Source organism: Chroicocephalus ridibundus, chromosome 7, assembly GCF_963924245.1.
Source record: "Chroicocephalus ridibundus chromosome 7, bChrRid1.1, whole genome shotgun sequence".
Taxonomy (NCBI): Eukaryota; Metazoa; Chordata; class Aves; order Charadriiformes; family Laridae; genus Chroicocephalus; species Chroicocephalus ridibundus.
The window spans coordinates 22,964,649-22,984,867 of NC_086290.1; the positions used below are offsets into that span (position 1 = coordinate 22,964,649).

Sequence of the window (20,219 nt, forward strand, 5' to 3'; positions counted from 1 at the left end):
CTCCTAGGGCAGCCCCTGTCGAGGGCCTGGGGCTAACTGCGGAGGCACACCAGCCCCACCGCGCTCCGCCGCCTCCCGGCCGGGCCTGGCTGGTGGGTCGGGACGCTCCCCTCAGCGCGGAGCGGCGCCTCGCGCGCATGAAGCCGCTGGCAGCCGCTTCCTGCCGCCAGGGGGCCCGTGCGCGCCCCTCCTCGGGGCGGCTCGCGCGAGGCGGCCTGGGAGCGCCCCGCCCCGCCCCGCCCCGCCCCGGGCACACGTCTCTGGCTGCGGCAGCGGCTGCGCGGGGCGGTAGGGCCGGTGCGGTGCCTCCTCCCCCCCTCCTCGTCCCGGGACGGCCGCCGCCTTCCGCTCGTCCCCGGCCCCACCTGCGGCAGCGCTGGGCGGCGGCTCTGGCGGGGCCCGTTCGCTCCTCGCCCGCACCATGGCGGCGGAGCGCGGAGGCTGCTCCCTGGAGGCGGTGCTGCTGCCGCCCGAGGTGCGCGAGAGCCTGGCGGAGCTGGAGCTGGAGCTGTCGGAGGGTGAGGGCGGCTGGGGCCAGGGGGCCGGGGACGGGGAGACGGCGGCCCGGCCGTGCGCCGCGACAGGAGGCTTGCGGGTCGCTTCCGTTGTCCGCCCGGGGCAAGGCGGGGGCCTAGTCCTGCTGAGGGGCCTGGGGGGCAGGGGGAGCCTCCAGCCCCGCCTCCCCCCCCGAGGCTCTGGCGCAGCGGCGGGGCCCGCGGCTCCTCTTCCGCCGTCGTCCCTCGGAGGGAAGGCGGGCTGGGGGTCAGAGGCGTTTAGCAGGGAGCTGGTCCCGGAGCTGCGAAGTCCTGCGCCTTCTCCCTGGGACCCCTGTCGCAGGCAGCGGTGCGGTTCACCCGGCGGCTGATGAAGCGCCGCGGGGGGAGGCGGTTCCAGCTGCCCCGCGTCCTCGGCCCCCGGTGCCTGGGTGGAAGCGGTGGTAGAGGCCCCTTTAGAGGCATTTTGAGACGGGCCATGAAATGTTTTTTTGCTCAATCTGAGGTGGCACCTAAATGGTCAGTTAGCGTGCAGCCGGATACTCTGAAAATATCTTTTTTCTTTTTTAATATCGATTCCTAATTACAGCTTTAATCTTAAACCTTTCGCCGTGGATCCCTCCAGAATTCCCAACGTTTTTATGCTTTCCTGTATATCAAGTTTCCGGAGAGGAATATGGTGACATTCCCTCTGCTTCTCCAGTTAAGGAGCCCTTGTTCAGAGGCAGCGAAGATGCGGTGCCAGGCTAAGGTTCACTTTGACAATGTATTTAAGCCCATCTATTGGTTTGCAGCCCCAAAAGGTACGGTTCCTTTCCTTCCGCCTCCAGGCTTGTGTTTGGTGATAACAGTGCGTTTGTGGTCCCTGTAGGAATTATACTTGTTTTTGTGGTAGGATTGGGTTGGTTTGGTGGGTTTTTTTGCATATTGGTTCCCTGGCATAGCCCACCCTGCAGACAGGCAGGTGTAGTAGACACTTGGTGTGGGAGAGCATGCGACAGGCAGAGGGGACTGAGGCAGCATTTTTCTGGGAGTCATTGCATGTTCCCTAGCTATGTTGTCAAGCTGCAGCTTGGAACAGAAGGGCTAAAAAGCTGTTAGTGCCATGATCCTGGGATAGGAGCATTCAACCTACTTATCAGATGTTGCAGTTTTCAGATCAATGTGTTCAGGTGGGCAAAACTGGGGTTATTTCATCTTCATATGCCGGCTGACATATATTGTGGTTTAGGAAATGATTCACAGATCAGCTGTCCTCACCTCCAGTGTGGAACCTTTACTGCAGAGGCAGGGAAAAAGTATAGGATTACTAACTTTGTTGTCCAAGATTAACCTGTCACTGCATGTCTGCTAGAGCAATAGGAAGCAGTACCTGACACATACTGTTGGTTGTACAAGAGGAGTTTCTGTGACTTGTGAGCTGTGGTAGTGTGCAGCTGGTACCCGCATGCTCTCACACTGCGGCCACACTTGGTACAGCGGCATTTGCACGTCTGCCTGCTGGTAGTTGCAGATCAGCCAGGGTATCCTGGGGTTGGCTTCTCTTTTGTGTAGGTCCTGACTTTGTGTTTGTTTAACTACTGGAATTTTTTTTTATATTATGGGTCTGCAGTATGTTAAATCTGTGAAACGCCTGAAGTGATAGCAAACTTAGTGCAGCGCATCTAATGTTGAAATTTGTATTGCTGGATTAAGTCATTGGATAAAGTGATAATGTTAGCTCAAACTTCTTGACCACTCTGAAGACTTAGTTTACGGTCTTATATGTGATTCCTTTTCTGCCTTGCCTGAATGACTTGAAAGCATTTGCAGGCAATTCTTCAACATCTGGTAATATGTTATGTGCTTGTGTTCTGCAGTCGCTTCATATTTGTATATGCTGCTTTTAGTGGACCCCTCTGTCGTTAATATTCAGAACTTGCTCACTCAGAGAGGAAGGAATAGTGATCTAGGATTAGATATTTGCATTTTAGTCTTATGTAAAGTGGGAGTAAATTGATACCTGTTGAAATTGCCTCTTTTTATTTGAGCAGATGCTGACAACAGCTTCCTCAGGTTTTCAGTGCCTTTTTACTGGACGTACAGTGCTCTTCTGCACTTTGGTGTATGGATGTTGTAGCTGACCTCTGCCTTAACGAAGGCATGTGTGTGCAAAGAGGCAGACTGTGGGGAGATTTTACGGGGCATTTCTTAATGCTGAATACACTGTAAATTAGAGAAATTCACACTTGGAAGGATGTTATCATAATCTGAGAGGAAGTGTGAAGGGAGGAAAAGAGAAGAAGAAACTTGAAAGCAAGTTCCTTTCTACTTTGTATGCGTACTTTGTTAAATGAAATGTCATGTATGCTATGCTGGGGCAGGAGTAACATATGTTCTCTTTGATTACGTTTTTTTCACCTATAAATAAATCAGGAAGGTGATTAAAAACTTTGGTTTTGCCCCAGGTTGTCATAGTGTAGGTTGGGAAAAATGTTGCATTTAGATGTAGAGAAAAGTGAAGACAGTCAGAGTACATTGCTACTTTCCAAAGACAGCTCAAAATCCCAAATAAAGTGTTCGGCTTAGAAGAGTTTTGGATGGGGAGGGAACTCCAACTCTTGCTATAAATCTGGTCATGTGCACTGTTATGGATCCTTCCATTTTTACAAAATCCTAATCTCTTGATTGACAATTGTTTGTATTCTTCATGTACTAGGAAAAAGAATAGTTGGGGGTAAAAAGAAACCCTAGAACAATGCTGCTGTGCTATATCAACACTGTAATTTAACTATTGTTATAACTTGTTAGAGCAACACTGTAATTTCTTTCTTGCTGAAAAAAATTAACGAATCTTTTAGTGAAAACTAAGAGATCTGACACAACCATTTGGGGAGATAAGGACAATTTCAAGACAGTGATTGTCAGCTAGGCTGAATTGTAGCTCATTGATCTGTAGACTAAGCTTTCTTACCTTAATACCTTAAGATGCTGCAACTTTCTGATGTAATGCAAAGACACGGAGTTCCCTGATCAGTCTGACAGGCTCTTCTGTGAGAGCATGAAAATGATGCTGTGAAAGTCCAATACTTTAGTTTTTATTAGCACTATAAAATGTCTTTTTTCTTCTGTTCTCTGAAGGAGAACTAAGGTTATAAACCCCCTTTCAAAAAAAATAAAAAATCCAGTCCACAGTGGAGATTTTGTAGGAGAAACTTCAGTGTGCTTTTTTTAAAGCCTGTACCTGTTTTATGATGGTGTATCATATATAATTCCATGTATTTTTATGTATCTAAATACACTTGTACACCGCTTTTCATTAAGGTGTGACAATTTTGAAGACCAGGTCTCCTTTAGATACAAATATTACTTGTATAATTTGTGCATTCAAGAAAACCACATTTTATTTGAAAGCCATGCCTTGAGACAACTTTTGACTGTTCTCGTGCAAAAGGCTTCTAGTTTTTATCCTTTTCAGAGCTTTCACAGTTTTTCTGCTACAGTTTTTTCCATGGCACATAACTATAATTTGCTGGCTTATGCAACAAGATGCATGTTTTGGGTAAGAGAGAAAAGCGTGAGAGGTCATGAAACCCTTCCTCTGGTAGAAATAAATCTTTATGTTTAAAGACCTCTTTCTGAAGAGCACTTCCAGCATTTGAGCGGCTTCACTTCTACTCTCCTAAGCCTAGGGGATGTAGGATTGAGTCATTTTTTTTGCTTCTTCAAGGTCATCTCTGCAGGAAGATGCCTCACCTGTTACTTTCTAATCCAAAGACAACATATGGAGGAGTAGAAGTAGTCAAAGATAAAACCATATTATATGTCCATGTAGCAGTGAGGACCATCTCACTGGTGTTAGTTTGTGTGGCTTTGTCTTCTGGAGTTGTTCATGATGGTTGTCCCATCAGCTAGCAGTTTGGGGTCTTTTGAGAACGTATAGCTACGCTTGTTTCTTCTCTTGCAATTTTTTTGTGCTTGTTGCTATGTAGTTCTGGTGAGACTGGGCTGTTTGGATGCGTAACCTATGATTTGCATTCAGTGAATGTTACATAAAAGCTGCGTAAAGAAAAATATGGAATTACAGACTTTCAGGTTGCTGTTTAACCACTGTGTGAATGTTACAATGCTTTTTTTTTTTTTGTCTGAATGTCTTATCAGCTTTAAGTGTTAAATATATGGATTTGTTTTTTCTTCTGTTTCCTAGGAATTTGTAGGTTAGCTTTATTTTGGAACTGAACTTAAACTCGTAACAGAGATTATCTATTGTAAAGAGGCCGAAGATTTTATCTTTTTTTCTAGTTCAAATTTATTCTGTTACCTCACTGATTGCCAGGTGGGAAATGCTCTTCTTGATGGCTTCTATCAAACAGCCTACAGAATTAGTCCTGAGATAGAAATGTATTGTTATGTAGTTTACCATCTTAATTATAACTTGATTTTGCTGTTACTTGGGATGTTGTGTTTTCCATCTCTTAACACACTGCTCCAAAGTTCCTTCTGAGCCTGGTTAAGTTTTATTGGAAAGCATGGCGGTTTAGATGGAGTGTTCCATGTGCAGGCTTCTCTGGTTCCCAGTTAGATGTTTGTGTTTGCCTGGACAGAAAGCTCACTCTCACATAATTTTTATCCCGTTTATTTAATTCCCATTTAAGAAAAGAAGAATTGGCATGTGTGACAAAGAAGCTTTGTCTGTTTATTTTTGGGTTTGTTTTTTTTTTGGGGGGTGGGGGGGAGGTACTGCAAGTAGTGTAATGCATACAGCTGAGTGGAGGAAGGTGTCGGCTAAGAAGGGTTTCCTGGAAAAATTAAAGGTATTTAGTGTCTGAAGTTATTGGCTACTGCAAATAGTCCAGAAGTACTCCAGGAAATACTTTTTGTAATAACTGCTAGCCAGTATTAGCCTATAGTAACAGTCTGGTTGTGTTTTTAAAAATAAATTGATAATAGAATACTTGTTTTGTACAGAACACCTTTATTATAAAAACTAAAGGTAGTGGTCAGAGCTGAAAAGAAGTTTAACTTAATTGCTTTTGATACAGTAGCAGTATTGATGTGGTATTAAATACTGTATGTGAAATCAGGTGAGGACGAGAGAGACACATAGCTACTTTAACCCATTATCCTTATGATAAAGCATGATATTGGTGTGTTAAGTTTTTTCTGATCTTAAAGTGGTAGGAAGTTATGGAAGTCTTCAAAAAGTATGTCTGCAAATTGCAGTTGTTTACCACTTCTGCGATCATTTCAATACTTGGATATAAATATAATCTGAGGCTGTCAGTGAGAGGAACTGTTGAAACAGGGGAGATAGATGCTTGGTGAGTGGATGGTAGTCTGTGAAACTTGACCTGCAGCATCTTTGTTGCTTAATTTTGGGGCCTCTCCAACAGAAACTGTTAATTGTGTGATAGTACATGGGGCTTGCCAAATGCCCATGGGGACTGAGTAAGTCTACAAAGCTTGTTCTCACGTTACAGCCGGCACAGGTCTCGGGAAAGTGGCTGACTGACATCCTTCGGGCTAGTTTGTATCCTTAAGTCTGGTTTGTGACTGAAGTAGTCACGCAATGTTTGAAGGGAAGCAAGTTTCTCGTTATTTATTTGTTATAAAACAGTCTTGTGGCAATGAGTGGTTGCCGTTGCATGCTTTATGGTTACCATACACAAGGGATCCTTTAATTCTGGTCGTGTCAGGTATCTGAAGAAGGACTTTGAGGGCTCATTGTTCGTGACTATCAGTTGATGGAACAAGGCTAGCTCTTTCTGCCAGCCCTGTCAGGAAGTCAGGTATTCTTGTCATTAGGAGCACTTGCTGCTTTAATGCTATATTGTATATAGGCCAACAGCTGGTAGGCAACTCAAATGTGCCTTATATGGGTACAAGCATATTTGAATCCTTTTATCAAAATGTGCCTGTAGTTACACTGGTTTTGCGTTGACAGATTTTGATTGCAAAACCACGGAATGATATAGCTAACGTTACCTTCCTGAAATATTCAGAGAATCTAGTTAGAATGGCTTGACCTTGTGATAGTCCAGTGTTTCATTGGTGGGTCTCTAAGCAAATTCTCAACTCGTGTCATTTTAGGTTTATGTTCTTTAATGCATGTATTATGGGATTATTATTAGGAAGATATTCAGTTATTTAAGGAGAAGGGCGGGGCCTTTCGTAGCCTGTCACAGATGGAGGATTTAATTTGCTGCTATTTAAAATAAACACAGTGAATGTGTATATGGAATTCTAGTTACGGCCATCTTCAAGGATGTCTTCTAGGAGATTAAAGCTGATGCCTCCTTCGTGGTGATAGGCCTTTGCTCCAGAACCTTCTTTGTGTTTATGTCCTAGCAGATTTCTTGCCTGCTGTGAAAAGCTGGTGAAGCTCTGGGGCTTCAGGGGCAAAAGGTGTTACTGCTGGATGGAGCAGCTGTCCGAGCATTTCTGTTTCACTGTTGGCATCAGGGGATGCAAAGTCATCTGCAGCCATTGACAGGCTGGCTGTGAAGTGGTTGTCCTTGTTCTGTCTTGTCCCATTGCTTTGACAGCTCGGCTAGTCCAGGTCATTAAAGAACGGGGGCCATATGACTTTAGCTTTCTGAAGCTGTGTTCTGGTTGTGACTAAATTTTATGACAGTAGCCGCTGAAAACTCGATCGGTTTTAAAGCTCCCTTTTTTTCCAAGTAAAACTTTCTGATTATGATAGAAAACGCACATTAACTTGTCTAATAAGGTGGTGATTGGAATAAAGACTTATTATTTTTTTTTCTTAACTGGTTATGACAGCTTTAATGGTACCATTGCTATTAACTTGTAAAATGGAAATATCATCCTTACTTGGTATGGTCAAGGATGTCATTTTCTTTACGAAAGTGGGTCAGAATCTTCTTACTCTACTTTGGGGTAGGACTGAAGTTCATTTGAAGGCTACATGTCTGTTGAGATAAAGACAGTCCAGTTAGGTGGCTGGTAGGTAGATACGTGGTATGTGGGATGCTTCCATCCATTGTGCTCCTTTCGGCCCCAGCACACTTTGAAAGCTGTTCAAGCACTGAATCTTGCCCTAGCTGTGAACTGGTTTGCTGGTAGACCATGAAAAGAAAGGAGACGTGGAGGAGAGAGGCATTGCTACTGGGCTAAGTAGGTGTACTTGAGTTGAGCCAGGCTACTGACACTCAGGTGACAGCAGCTGTTTTTCCTATACATTTTTGCGTGCATTCTGTGCATCAGCCACATGATATTGTAAAGGTTGTACTGGTTGGGTCTGTTGCTGACAGTGGCTGTTGAGGTTAAGCTGTCCTATCTAGAATGTGTGTGAGGTATTTTTCTAAACTGAGTTAGATGTCATAATTAGGACCATTCCCAGTGTTTCAGAGTTAATCCTTCACATTAGTATAATTGTAACAGTGACAACTGAGACTCTCATAACTTGGATTACTACAATGAAAAACAATTTTACACATTTGTACTATTGCCTTTTTTTTTGTTTTACACTCACACCGCTATAATTTTTTTTCAAATGAAAAGCCTGTTCCTCAAAAAGGAGGAAGACTGTCACTTCTCATTCTCGTGTGGAAATGCACTATAGTTGAGTTTATTAGCCAAATCTTGCTATGTCCTCTGTAGAATTAGTTAATAACCTAGGGATTTAAGAGAGATGTCAGTTAATGTAGATGGTGTGAAGAGTTCAAAGTCCCATGCACCCTTCTACATTGTGAGAGGAAAAACAAATTCACCCATTTTCTTTTTCTTACTCTGTCTGATGTGCTGGATGATTAGAGTAGAACTTATTTTTTCTTCTCCCCTCTATTTTGGAAAGTAATGAGAAGCTGTTTTAGGGGCTCCTTTTCGGGTTGGCCTTAAAGATTAACGGCGACCATGCTGGAAAGTTCAGTTGTGGTAGTGGAATAATATGATTGACTATGGTTTTAATCTGTAATGCACCTTCCTTTTCACTCTGATTCCTAGCGTTTTTCTGCCTTTTTTTTTGCCTACCTTCTGGAAAATGGGAGGATGAGCAAGGTGTCTTATTTTAGCTGAGAGCATCCTTACACCTTTTATCTGTAGCTGCTTCTGATGACAGCAGTCCTGTGAGTAGTGAGAAATGGCAGAAGACATAAGGACCTGAAGTCTTATTTTGACGTCTGTGGTTTCCAATTTAAGAGTGATGGGGATGCACTTAAGGGCTTCCAGAAAAAGGACTAAATCCACTGTGTTGTTAATCTTTATTGCTTTGAGGAAACAGAAAATACACAACCAGGAGAACTGGATATGCTAGGTCATCAACTTCTCAATCAAAGCAGAATTTCAGACTCGACCAGTTAGGTGGCTGGGGGTTTTTTTCTTCGTTTTTTTTTTTTTTGTCTTCTGGGTTTCTGCTGTAGCTAATCAGTGTTTAAATTATTCTCTTCCCTGTGTTTGAGTAGAAGAATGTAAAATACTCTCCATCAGAAGCAATTCTGTGTTGAATGGTACACTCTAGTTGTCAGAGATTGGGGTTGAAGACTTAAGTGGCAGCTCACTATGTTTCTGGGAGATACCTTAATTCCTTGCTGGTCTGAATGGCAACAGTAACGATAACTGTAAAATGCTGGGTTTTATCTAGCTAGGACATAAGGAATGTTTGTCAGAAATTTCTTTAAGGATTTCTTTAGATGTGATCCTCAGCAACCTGCTCTCGCTGACCCTGTGGGAGCAGGGTGTTGAACTAGGTTAAACTTGAGGTAGCCCTTTCCAGATTCAGCCGTTCTGTGGCAGAGGGCTGGTCTTTAAACCTTGTTATTCTTTTGTCTGTTGCTTTGGCAAGGAAGGTTAAATCCTGATGAGGAACAGGAGTATGATGGCAACCTGTACTTTAAGACGGTTAGAGGAAATACATTTTCTTCAGTTGTTCTCATGCAAAAGTAATCTTCCCTTAAAAAGTAAAAGTGCACATATTTATGAAGTAAATAGACCTTTATAAAAGTTAATGTTGAACATTGTCCTGTGTTCTACCTCCCTATCATCCCCCTTAAACCTAAATCAAGCTCTGCCAGTCTTGAGAACATAGAGTGATTTTTTTATTTTTTTTTTTCATTTGCTAGCTAGAATAGTTTATGTAGGAAGCTGTTGGGTTTCTTTTATTATTATTATTTTTTTAAAGGAATAAACTATTCTTCTGAAATGTGTTTTCATGGATGAAGGGCTATGGACGTTTTTTGGACCGAAGAACAGTATGACACAAAGATTCAAGATGCCAGCTTGATGAGGTTTCATACCGCTGAGTTGCAAATGTATCACCCAGTTCTGTTACTGGAAGAAATATCTTTTTACAATATCTATATGTTAATACAGAGGCAAAATATTCCAGTCACTCTGATTACATGACAATCATTTGGTTGTAAAGAACTTGTGTATTTACCTTGGAAGAATTATCAAAGTATTTGGCAGTTTCTTGGCAGAAGATTTGTAGCTCTCAAGGAAGTGTAAACTTGTTGAATTCTCCTGAGCTTTCTTGAAGTGATGATTGCAGACTCAAATTTGAAGATCTGCAGCAAGATGTAAGTGTATGGTTTTCCTGTGCTAAGGCTGAAGAAAGCAGTTCTGCAATGCAGAATTCGGGGAACATCTCTGAAATGTGTGGCTGAATCATCAAAGCCTCCAAATCATCATCGTGTCCTTCTACCCTCTACTTACTGTTTTATTCTGGGTCTGGAGCACAAGTCCTGTGAGGAGCGGCTGAGGGAGCTGGGGGTGTTCAGCCCGGAGAAAAGGAGGCTGAGGGGAGACCTTCTTGCTCTCTACAACTGCATGAAAGGAGGGTGTAGTGAGGTGGGGGTTGGTCACTTCTCCCAAGGAACAGGCCATAGGACAAGAGGAAACGGCCTCAAGTTGTGCCAGGGGAGGTTTAGACTGGATATTAGGAAGAATGTTTACACTGACAGGGTTATTAAGCATTGGAACAGGCTGCCCAGGGAAGTGGTTGATGCACCATCCCTGGAGGCATTTAAAGGATGGGTAGACAAAGTGCTTAGAGCTATAGTTTAGTGATGGTTGGACTAGATTATCTGAAAGGTCCCTTCCAACCTAGGCAATTTTTTGATTCTATGATTATTCCAACCTTTGTTCTTTCTCACTGTTGTTTTCCCAGCAATGCTCAACAGGACGCAAAGATCGGTTCTCCCCTGAAGGCTTGTTGAAAAATGCAGCATTGTTTGGCTTCCCTCTCAACAAGTGCATTTTATTAATTCCTCCTTTTTAATAACCTGCTTTCTTTTAAACCTGTTAGGATTTTTTGTTTGTTTGTTTTCCTGTGTTGAAGCATGTGTCTTGTCAGTAAGCTGGTCAACATAGTTGGGCATCATCCCTTCACTAGCAGGAACTGCTTGTTCAGTGTTCCTTCTGGATGCCAGCACGAAAGGTCTGACAAAATTCTGTCTCTTCTAGTATTTGCTATTTATGAACACTGAAAATATACTAATAGCTGATGTAATATTAGGAAGATAGATGCAGATAATCTTTTATTCTGGCTTTTTGTTTTAATTCATGATGGCTCAAATTTTTCAGTTTTTAATTTTTCCCAGTTTTCTTAGTTTTTTTCATTTTTGGTTATCTCTTTTTTTTTTTTTTCTGAAGTGCCTTTCAAAGTAAACAGCTACTTCCGAAGAAAGTTATGAGGGTAGCATGTCCTTGTTTATCCTAAAAACAATATTCGACTCTAATGCCAAAACTGCTGATTACATTTAACAAACTGATGATGAAGTTTGAAGGGTATGCACGTGCATTTGTATATATGGGCAGTATCAGTTCAGCTAGCTCCTTCCTTCCCACTGGAAAAGAAAGTAATACTGGGATTTTGCGAATTCCCTTTCTGCTCTATTATCCTTTGTGTAGTGGTTTTCTGAACTTTCGGGGCAGCCTTCTGCTGATGCGGAAGTTCATTCTTTCCATTTCCCATCTTGCGCACAAGAGAGTCTCATTTTTCACAATGGGGATCTTGTGCTTGCCTGGCTTCTCTGCTTTCTGGCTGCTGCTGTGAAGGGAACTGTAAGGGGCTTCTGTCCATCCCTGGGCTCTGGGTAGGGTGCTGTTTCACCAGGTAGCTGAACTAAAGAAACAGCTGTTGCCCAAAAGGGGAATTCTGTACCCAGGCTTTTATCTTGAGCTACCTCTGGTGCCTGTCTGATGCTGTGGTACAGCGGTAGCAAGTTAACATGAGAGAAAGTGAATATATATATTTATTTTTTTTTAAAAGCAATTTAATGAGTTGAATTGGCTTAGTGTTATAGCCAGATGGGCTCAGAGCTCAACTGGGTTGAGGGAGAAGGATGGAGGAGGGTGCCAGTACTTCAGCTTAGCTGCAACATGAATCCATACCCAAAATTAATTTTTTCAGCATCTCCCTGTATCTGTACTGCTGTTCCTTCAGAGCTGTTCTGGATCCAGCCTGGAATGAAACATTGTCTTTGCTGGTTACAGCAGTGTTTTATCCTTCTAGAACTTGAAATATAAAAAATCCCATAAATCATGGTGCAAGGTCAATACATTAGTGTTCCACAGATGTGCAATTAATCAGATACAAGGAAAATAACAAGCCACTCAATATTTTATCTGATAGGGTTTGAAAAAGCTCTTTGCATATGGAGAACTGAAAACCTGTCCTGCTACAAAGAGGTTTCAGCAGAGCAGTCTAGGAACTGCAGCTTTTTTGGAGGCGAGGAAGGCTGGGGGTTTCGGTTCTGTTTTTTCCTGTTGCATAGGACAAGGCCAACGATATGTACTATGGAGGATGGCAGTACAACTGTGAGGCTGAAAAGAGAAGTCCTGTGAATGGTATAAAGGTTATGGATGAGTAAGCTTTTGTGCAGAGCAGGTTCAGCTCGCAGATGCTGGTAAGCACGAGGCACTCTGCGAAGTCCACAGTGGGAATGTGTAACCTGGGGGAGTGGCAGGTGGAGCAGCAGTGAGTTTGCCCCTTCATCAAGCCTTAGGTTCTCGGTTATCTTGCAAGTTCAGGCTGACACATTACCCTCCAGCAGACCTCCCTGCCCTGGATGTGCTGGTGGGTCCATCCCATGTCTGTAACGGTGCACGTTACACATGAGCAATGCTGTGCTGCATGCGTCTCCTGCTGGTTACTGTCCCCTGAGCTGGGGCGATCTCTGCCAACCTGGAGCTTTGTTATTATAATCCCAAGGTAACAAAGCAAAGAAGATTTCCAGCTGACTGTGTCGTGCTGTGTCCCACGATGATGGTAGGGTTTTTACCTTTGGTCTTTGATCCGACTTCTTTTTGGCAGAAACAATCTGCGTGCTGTAATAAAGTAGGAAGAAGGAAAAAGTAAGCCACTGTGTTTTGTTGTCTTCAGGATCATTTTGCTTCCTGGTATGAAGCTTGAATTCTGTAAAAGTCTCACAATATGAGATCTCCACCTTACATTATAAGGAATAAGAAATGTTAAGAAGATGCAGGAATTTGTTGTTGCAAAGAAAGCATGTCAGACACATCGTGTCATTGAAGCACATTGGGAAGGAGGGTTAGGAGAAGACACTTTGGGATCACTGGGGAAAAATGTTTGTTTACAATTACATGTTGTTTAACAAAAATATTTAAGTTTCTCATTACAAATGTTTGTGTATAATTTGTATTTGGTGAGAATTACTTCAATTTGCGAATAGTATTCATTGTTTCCAGAGATAGGAGCTCAGTAAAGATTTTTTTCCTTCTTTTATTTTTTCCAGAAACAGTACTTGAAGCAAGTAAGTACTTAGGTTTCGTAATCTTCTTGTATTTTTTTTCTTAAGTTTTCATTTACTAAGTAACAATCACTAAGAAACTTAAACTATATAAACCAGCTAGTTGGAAGTTGTGATACATGTTTTGGAAGTCACAGTGGCTGTTCTTGGAACTGCGCATTCTTCTCTTTGCTTTGTTTCTACTGCCCTTGGGTTACACATGTGCGTAGTAGAATTCATGGCCTTGAAACTTCTTAGCAGTCAAGCTGATGAACCTAGAGTCACTCCTTAAGCAGGAGCTAGAGGTCTTTTTTTTTTTTTTTTCCTCCTTTTGTCTAGTGCAAGCGTGTTGATGCTCAATGAGCTTGCATGTCAAGAACTCTCACTCTGAAGTTTCTCCGGTTTGATTCCACATAGTCTCAGTTCACTTTTGGGCTACACTTACAATTTACCCAGAAGACAGCAGTGAGGTAAAGATTAGTTTGGCTGTTGTGGGTCTGTGTGTCAGATTTTTGCTGGTTGTGAGTTTGTTGTCCTTGAGCAGTTTGGTAAACTGAGAAATAATGTATTTTGTAGTGGTCAAATTTGAAACCATAGCTGGACATGTCAGTTTGAGCAATAGTGCAGAAGTGGAGGCAGTGTTTGCCTTTGTCCCTGTGCTCCCTTTCTAGCTACACCCGCCTTGTTTGTGAGGTTTTGGGTTACTTTTCTTGAATAATGCAGTAAACCGGTCTGTTAAAAGCATTGCTTTAATAATTGACTGATGTTATTTTGTGACAGATGAAGGAATGTGTTAAGGAAATGGATATTGTTAAACAGGAAATGCTCTTCTGATGGACTTAGTGGTTAGAATAAATTATACATATATTTCTAGACTTTTAAAACTTCTGATGCCAGCATTAGCTGCATCAGCAGCTATTGCCTAAATGAGTGCAGTCATGGTTTTCTTCAAATTTGGGGTTTAGCAGATATTGACAGTGTTCTGATTTGGTTTATTTTTATTTCCATCGAACATCAGTTTATAAATTTGTCACTGCCTGAGGCTGACCATTAGCAAATCAGAATCTTCCCTTCCTAACAAAAGGTGTTTTTCAGATGTCCTTCAGAATGTTTAAATTCTGCTAATTGAAATAAAACTTTGGGTGCTGGAAATACTTGTAATAGAGCTGTCTGCAGGAGGCAGGGGCTGCTCCAGAGACCATAAAATGAAGATCTACAAAAGGTAGCAATGTGGTTAATGCCCTTTCCTTTTTCTGTGAAAGTGAATTTATTTTTTTTTACTTTATTGTTAGTAATAGAAGCATGTGACACAAAACACTCTAAACTAGAGAAACCTTGCAGTTTTCCAGCAGGAAGACAAAGGGAACCAGAACCACATGGAATAATTTCTAACCTTGTCAATAATGTCCCTCTGAGACACACTTAGCTAACAGGCCACAGATCTTACCAGGTCCTGAATGATATAGGGGGAGCTTCGCTTGTTCTCCTTTTCCAGCATAGGTGGCAAAAAAAATTACTTACGGACTTGCTCTATGAATTCTTACTTGGAAAATGGAATAATCAACCACAATCTGACAGCGTTGTAGCAGAAGCATCAGCACAATTCCCAGCTCCTGAGAGTTTCTGTCCATCTTAAACTGTTAACTTCTGTTCATAGGGGTCCCTCATATTTTGTCTTTGCTTGTAGCTATGGCTCGATATTCTAATCTTACACTACTGTTAATACTTTAAATAAAAATTTTAAATAAAAATTTTAAGTAAAGGCTGTGTGTAAATCCTGACTTACATCACTTTTACCCCAGCAAGTCGTATGGGTCTTTGAGATAAGTATGTGTTGCAAAGTCATGGTAGGATAGTTGTGATGATGAAGGTAGCTTACAGGCTGGTTTGAGACAACAGAGAAAGAAGAGCAGAAAGCCTACTGAAAACCAGTAAATCGTAGATAGTAGTAAGAAATAAACGAAGTTTTGTACTTTTTAAATGGAAGCTATATAAATAAGATCTGACAAATTCAGTGGCTGAGTAGGTGCTTATACAATTGCTATGCTGCCGATCCTTCTTCCCTGGCAGGACCATTTTTTTCAGGGAAGCATCCAGAGGAGAAAAAATAATTTACAGATAATTTTAAATACGCAAAACTTGTGCATAGCTAATATCTGACAACTTGTTCCTGTGATCACTCTGTCTTCTGTGCCCTACTGCACTTCATTGCATCTTCCACTTGGGAAGTTCTTGCATCAGGGTTGCTTTTGCTATTTATTTGGGTTGTTTCCTTTTGTGGTTAGGCCATTTTGCTCACTGCTGTGCTACAAACAGGTAGATTTTTGTTGACACTGGAAAGAGCCTGTTCTTGGTTTTATCCAGCTCTGTCCAAAGTCGTCAGCACTAATGATAACCCATGAGTTGTTTTGGTGGCTTTACCTTTCTTTAGTGGTTATTTTGTAAGTAGTGATGTGAACCAGTACGTACTTCATACTTAACTTTGAGCTGTACTCTGTAGTGCTTCAATCATGTTTGCTGTGTTGGTGAAGTTTGAGAAGCCCAATAAACTGAATCCTGGGCATTCATGCATATGTTTAATGCTATTTTATGTTAAATGCATGTGGATATTTTTATAATAATAAAGATCAAAGATTGTAAATGAGGTAGGTTGTATCTCTTCTAGTATGATTTAATGCATGAAGCTCCATAGCCTTTTCTCTGTCATGTTTGCAATATGGTTATGTGCTACAGTGAAAAGTGCGATAGCAGGATAAGTCCTTCTGGATAAGGGGGGGAATTAACAGCAGTCTTGTAACTTCTGACAGACACTTTCCTTAAGAGACATACCTGACCGGTATTCGGTGAGCCATTTGTTCTTTCCTTGCTGTCCCCCAATGTTTTTTTCATTACTGGCTATTTTTCACTGAACCCATAACTAGTGATTGTGGTGAAATAAAAGTGACAGTGGCTAAATCATAACAAGACGTAGCCTTGCTGTGTTAAAACAAGCAATGTTTTGACAATGCAAAATAAAGAGAGATTATGAATCGGTATGAGATAATTCCCTGTGGTGGCTGAAGGGTATTGTTGGGTAGATTGTTGACTCATGCAGTACTGATGTTATCAAAATTGTGTTCATCACATGACAGAAGCTTTCAATGCCCTTTTATAAGGGAAATTCTGAACTTCAAAACTTGAGAACTTATTTTGCAGTCATTGTCACTGGATATCATATTTGTTAGAATGACTGCAGTAAAATTGTTAACTGATGCTGATCATTGCCTAGTTTTGTGCTAGGAGGACAATATAACTGTTCACTGGAAAATAATGTTATTGTGCATAATTGGTAGAAATATCTTCAGCAAAATGTGGTTCAGGTTATTTTAAATAGAGATATTTCTGTAAGGACAACACTTCTACATTGTGACTGGGGGTGTGGAAACCCCCAAAACTGATCATGTTGACATCTACCTTCAGATGATAAACTTGAATCTGAATTACCAACATTATAGGAATTGGTGTTTCTCCTTTGACTCATCTTCATGTTTTGGACTTGCTTTTCTATATAAGTGATTTATTTGATACCAAGTGAGTCCAAGTATTTTTAAATTGTTTATTGAACTCCTAGTTTGTGCAGTCTACACTTAACTGGCATGAGCATTTAAAAAAATATTTCTGTTGGTATGAGAAAATGTTTGAAGAGATTGAAGTGGTTTTTTTAAGACAACCGGGAGACAGTATTATTCCAGTTATTTCTTGACTTGAATGGTAGAATAGAATTACAGAATGCTTTGGGTTGGAAGGGACCCTGAAAGGTGATCTAGTCCAACACCCCTGCAATGAAAAGGGACATATTCAACTAGATCAGGTTGCTCAGAGCCCCATCCAGCCTACCTTGAATGTTTCCCGGCATCTACTACCCCTCTGGCCAACCTGTTACAGTGTTTCACCACCTTCATTGTAAACTTTTTTTTTTCCTTCTGTCTAGTCTAAATCTACCCTCTTTAATTTAAATCCATTACCCCATGTCCTGTCACAACAGACCCTACTAAAAAGTTTGTCCCCATCTTTCTTATAAGCCCCCTTTAAGTACTGGAAGGACACAATGTCATCTCCCGGGAGCCTTCTCTTCTCCAGGCTGAACAACCACAACTCTCTCAGAGCCTTTCCTTATAGGAGAGGTGTGGCCCCCCTCTAGACCTGCTCCAACGGGTCTGTGTCTTTCCTGTGCTAAGGATTCCAGAGCCGGATGCAGTACTCCAGGTGGGATCTCAAAAAAGCAGAGTGGAGGAGCAGAATCGTGTCCCTTGTCCTGCTGGCTGTGTTTCTTTTGATGAAGCCCAGGATGTGGTTGGCCTTCTGTGCTGCAAGCCCACAGTGATGGCTCATGTCCATTTTTTCATGCATCAGTACCCCCAAGGCCTCCTCTGCAGGGCTGCTCTCAATCCCTTCATCCCCCAGCCTGTATTGATACCAGGGCTTGCCCCAACCCAAGCGCAGGACCCTGCGCTTGGCCTTGTTGAACCTTATGAGGTTCAAATGGGCCCACTTCTCAAGCTTGTCCAAGTCCCTCTGGATGGCATCCCATCCCTCAGGCATGTCAGCTGCACCACTCAGCTTGGTGTCATCTGCAAACTTGCTGAGGGTGCACTTGATCTCAATGTCTGTGTCACTGATGAAGATATTAAACAGTACTGGTCCCAGTATGGACCCCTGAGGGACACCATTTGTTACTGATCTCCATCTGGGCATTGAGCCATTGACTACTACCCTCTGGATGTGACCATCCAGCCAGTTGATCATCCACCGCACAGTCTATCCATCAAATCCGTATCTCTAGGTTTGAGAGAAGGGTGTTGGGGGGGAAGTCTAGACAGATGATATCCATAGCTTTTCCCTTGTCCACTGATGTAGTCACTCCATCATAGAAGGACACTAGGTTGGTCAGGCAGGACTTGCCCCTGGTGAAACCGTGCTGGCTGTCTCAAATCACCTCCCTGTCCTCCATGTACCTTAGCATAGCTTCTAGGAGGATCTGTTCCATGACCTTCCCAGGCACAGAGGTGAAGCTGATAGGTCAGTAGTTCCTGGGGTCCTCCTTTCTACCCTTTTTAAAAATGGGTGCAATGTTTCCCTTTTTCCAGTTGCCAGGGACTTCACCTGACTGCCATGACTTTTCAAAGATCATGGAGAGTGGCTTGGCAACTACATCAGCCAATTCCCTCAGGACTCTGGGTGCATCTTATCAGGTCCCATAGACTTATGTGTGCTCAGGTTCCTCAGGTGGTCACAAGCCTGATCAGGCAGAGTCCCTGTACTCTTCCCAGGATACCTGTCCCTGCTTCCACTGCCTGTGCATGTCTGTCTTGCCCTTTAGGTTGACCAGCAGCTCTCAACTCAGCCATGCTGGTCTCTTGCCTTCCTTTCCTTATTTCTTACACCTGGGGATCAAGAGCTCTTGCTCTATGTGGAAAGCCTTCCTAAATATCTGCCAGCTCTGTTCTGCTCCCTTGTCCCCGAGGGCAGTTTCACAGCGGATCCTGTTGACTAACTCCTTGAAGAGCTGGAAGTTTGCTTTCCTTAAATTCAGAGTCCTGACTTTACTCTTCCCCTGACCCATATGTCTCAGGACTGCGAACTCCAGCAGAGCATGATCACTGCCGCACAGTCTGCCTCTGATCTTCATGTCACCAATTAGCTCACTTGCATTGGTGACCATCAGGTCCAGTATCGCATCCCTTCTGGTAGGGCTGTCTATTACCTGGCTTAAGAAATTATCTTCAATGCACTCCAGGTCTCTCCCGGATTGCTTACAGCTCACTGTGCTACTTTTCCAGCAGATGTCGGGGTGGTTGAAGTCCCCCAGCAGGATGAGAGCCTGCGAGCCCGATGCCTCCTGTAGCTGGGGTAAAAAGGCTTTGTCAATACGCTCCCCTTAAGCAGGCAGCCAGTAGTAGACACCAACCACAAAGCTCCTTTGTTGCCTCAGTGTCTAATTCTTACCCACAGGCGTTCAACCTGCTTGTGGCTATTTTTTGGACAGCTGCTCACACTCTGTCCATTTCTTGATGTAGAGGGCAACACTTCTTCTTTCTCATCTGTCCCTTATGAACAGCCTGTAGCTGTTAACAGCAGCACTCCAGTCATGGGATTTGACCCAACAAGTTTCAGTAATAGCAACTAGGTTCATGTGACGCTTCTTGGAGAGTCTTGAATACGTAGGAAGTTATTAGAGGAGGTTTTAAGCAGTGGGTCCTTTAATGACTGAGAGCTGTTGAAAATGAGGGCTGAAAATAGAAGTAAAATCTGTCACTTAGCAGAAGAATGTCATGTTGATGTCTTTAACCTTTTTTTGGTGTTTCAGGTAGATTTTACTGGACCATGATGCCATGTTAATATCGTTACTGATTTCCAGCTCCTGCAGGAAGGGACTTCACTGCTAGCTTTTGTAGTGAATTTTATTCTTTCTTACAACAAAGATAGTAACAACAGGACCTTAAGGAAAATCTGCATGCAGAATAGTGATTATGAAATCACTTCCCCCCCCTTTCCTAGCTGCAATGAATTGTAGAGTTTTTCAGGGATGTTGCTGATGTCCGACATGAATAATCAGAATTTCTTGATTTCAGTCTTTTTTCTTATGGGAGGAAGGTTAAAGTAATGCTGCTTTCTAGGAATTGGGGGAGGATACCTTAACGACTGTAAAAGCTTTAGCATTTTAAACTCTTTAAATATCTTTCATAATTTGGAAACTAAAATTGCAGGCTAAGTTCATGAGTAAATGAGTTCAGCTGTTGGAAGAACACTTGAGCATCTAATAGAAATACATGATGCTTTGAAATTATTATCCACTTGTGTCAGTTTTTGAGTGTTTTAAACCCATGGTTTATGGGTGAAGTCATATACACTGAAAAAGTTTACAAAACAATGTCTTTGTTCCTGAGAGAAACTAAAAAGGGAGCATCTAATTCCTGAAGCACGGGAGGATTTAGCCACAAAACTATAGAGAATGTAGGATTATTGTGATTCACCTGTTTTCATACAGGATGAAAAC

At 42.4% G+C, this 20,219-nt stretch overlaps 1 protein-coding gene across 6 annotated transcripts in view; it reads left to right on the plus strand.

Annotated features, from left to right (window-relative positions):
• The first annotated feature begins 287 nt into the window (after window positions 1-287).
• The window catches only part of DIP2A (disco interacting protein 2 homolog A), a 130,677-nt gene continuing 110,745 nt past the window's right edge, over window positions 288-20,219 (plus strand). For all 6 annotated transcript variants that reach the window (XR_010072097.1, XR_010072099.1, XR_010072098.1 and 3 more), the window contains exon 1: window positions 288-518. Coding sequence is in view for 3 of the 6 variants with exons in the window: in XM_063342379.1 (XP_063198449.1) it covers window positions 422-518 (97 nt within the window). In the remaining 3 variants the exon portion in view is untranslated. The remainder of the gene's footprint in view (window positions 519-20,219) is intronic.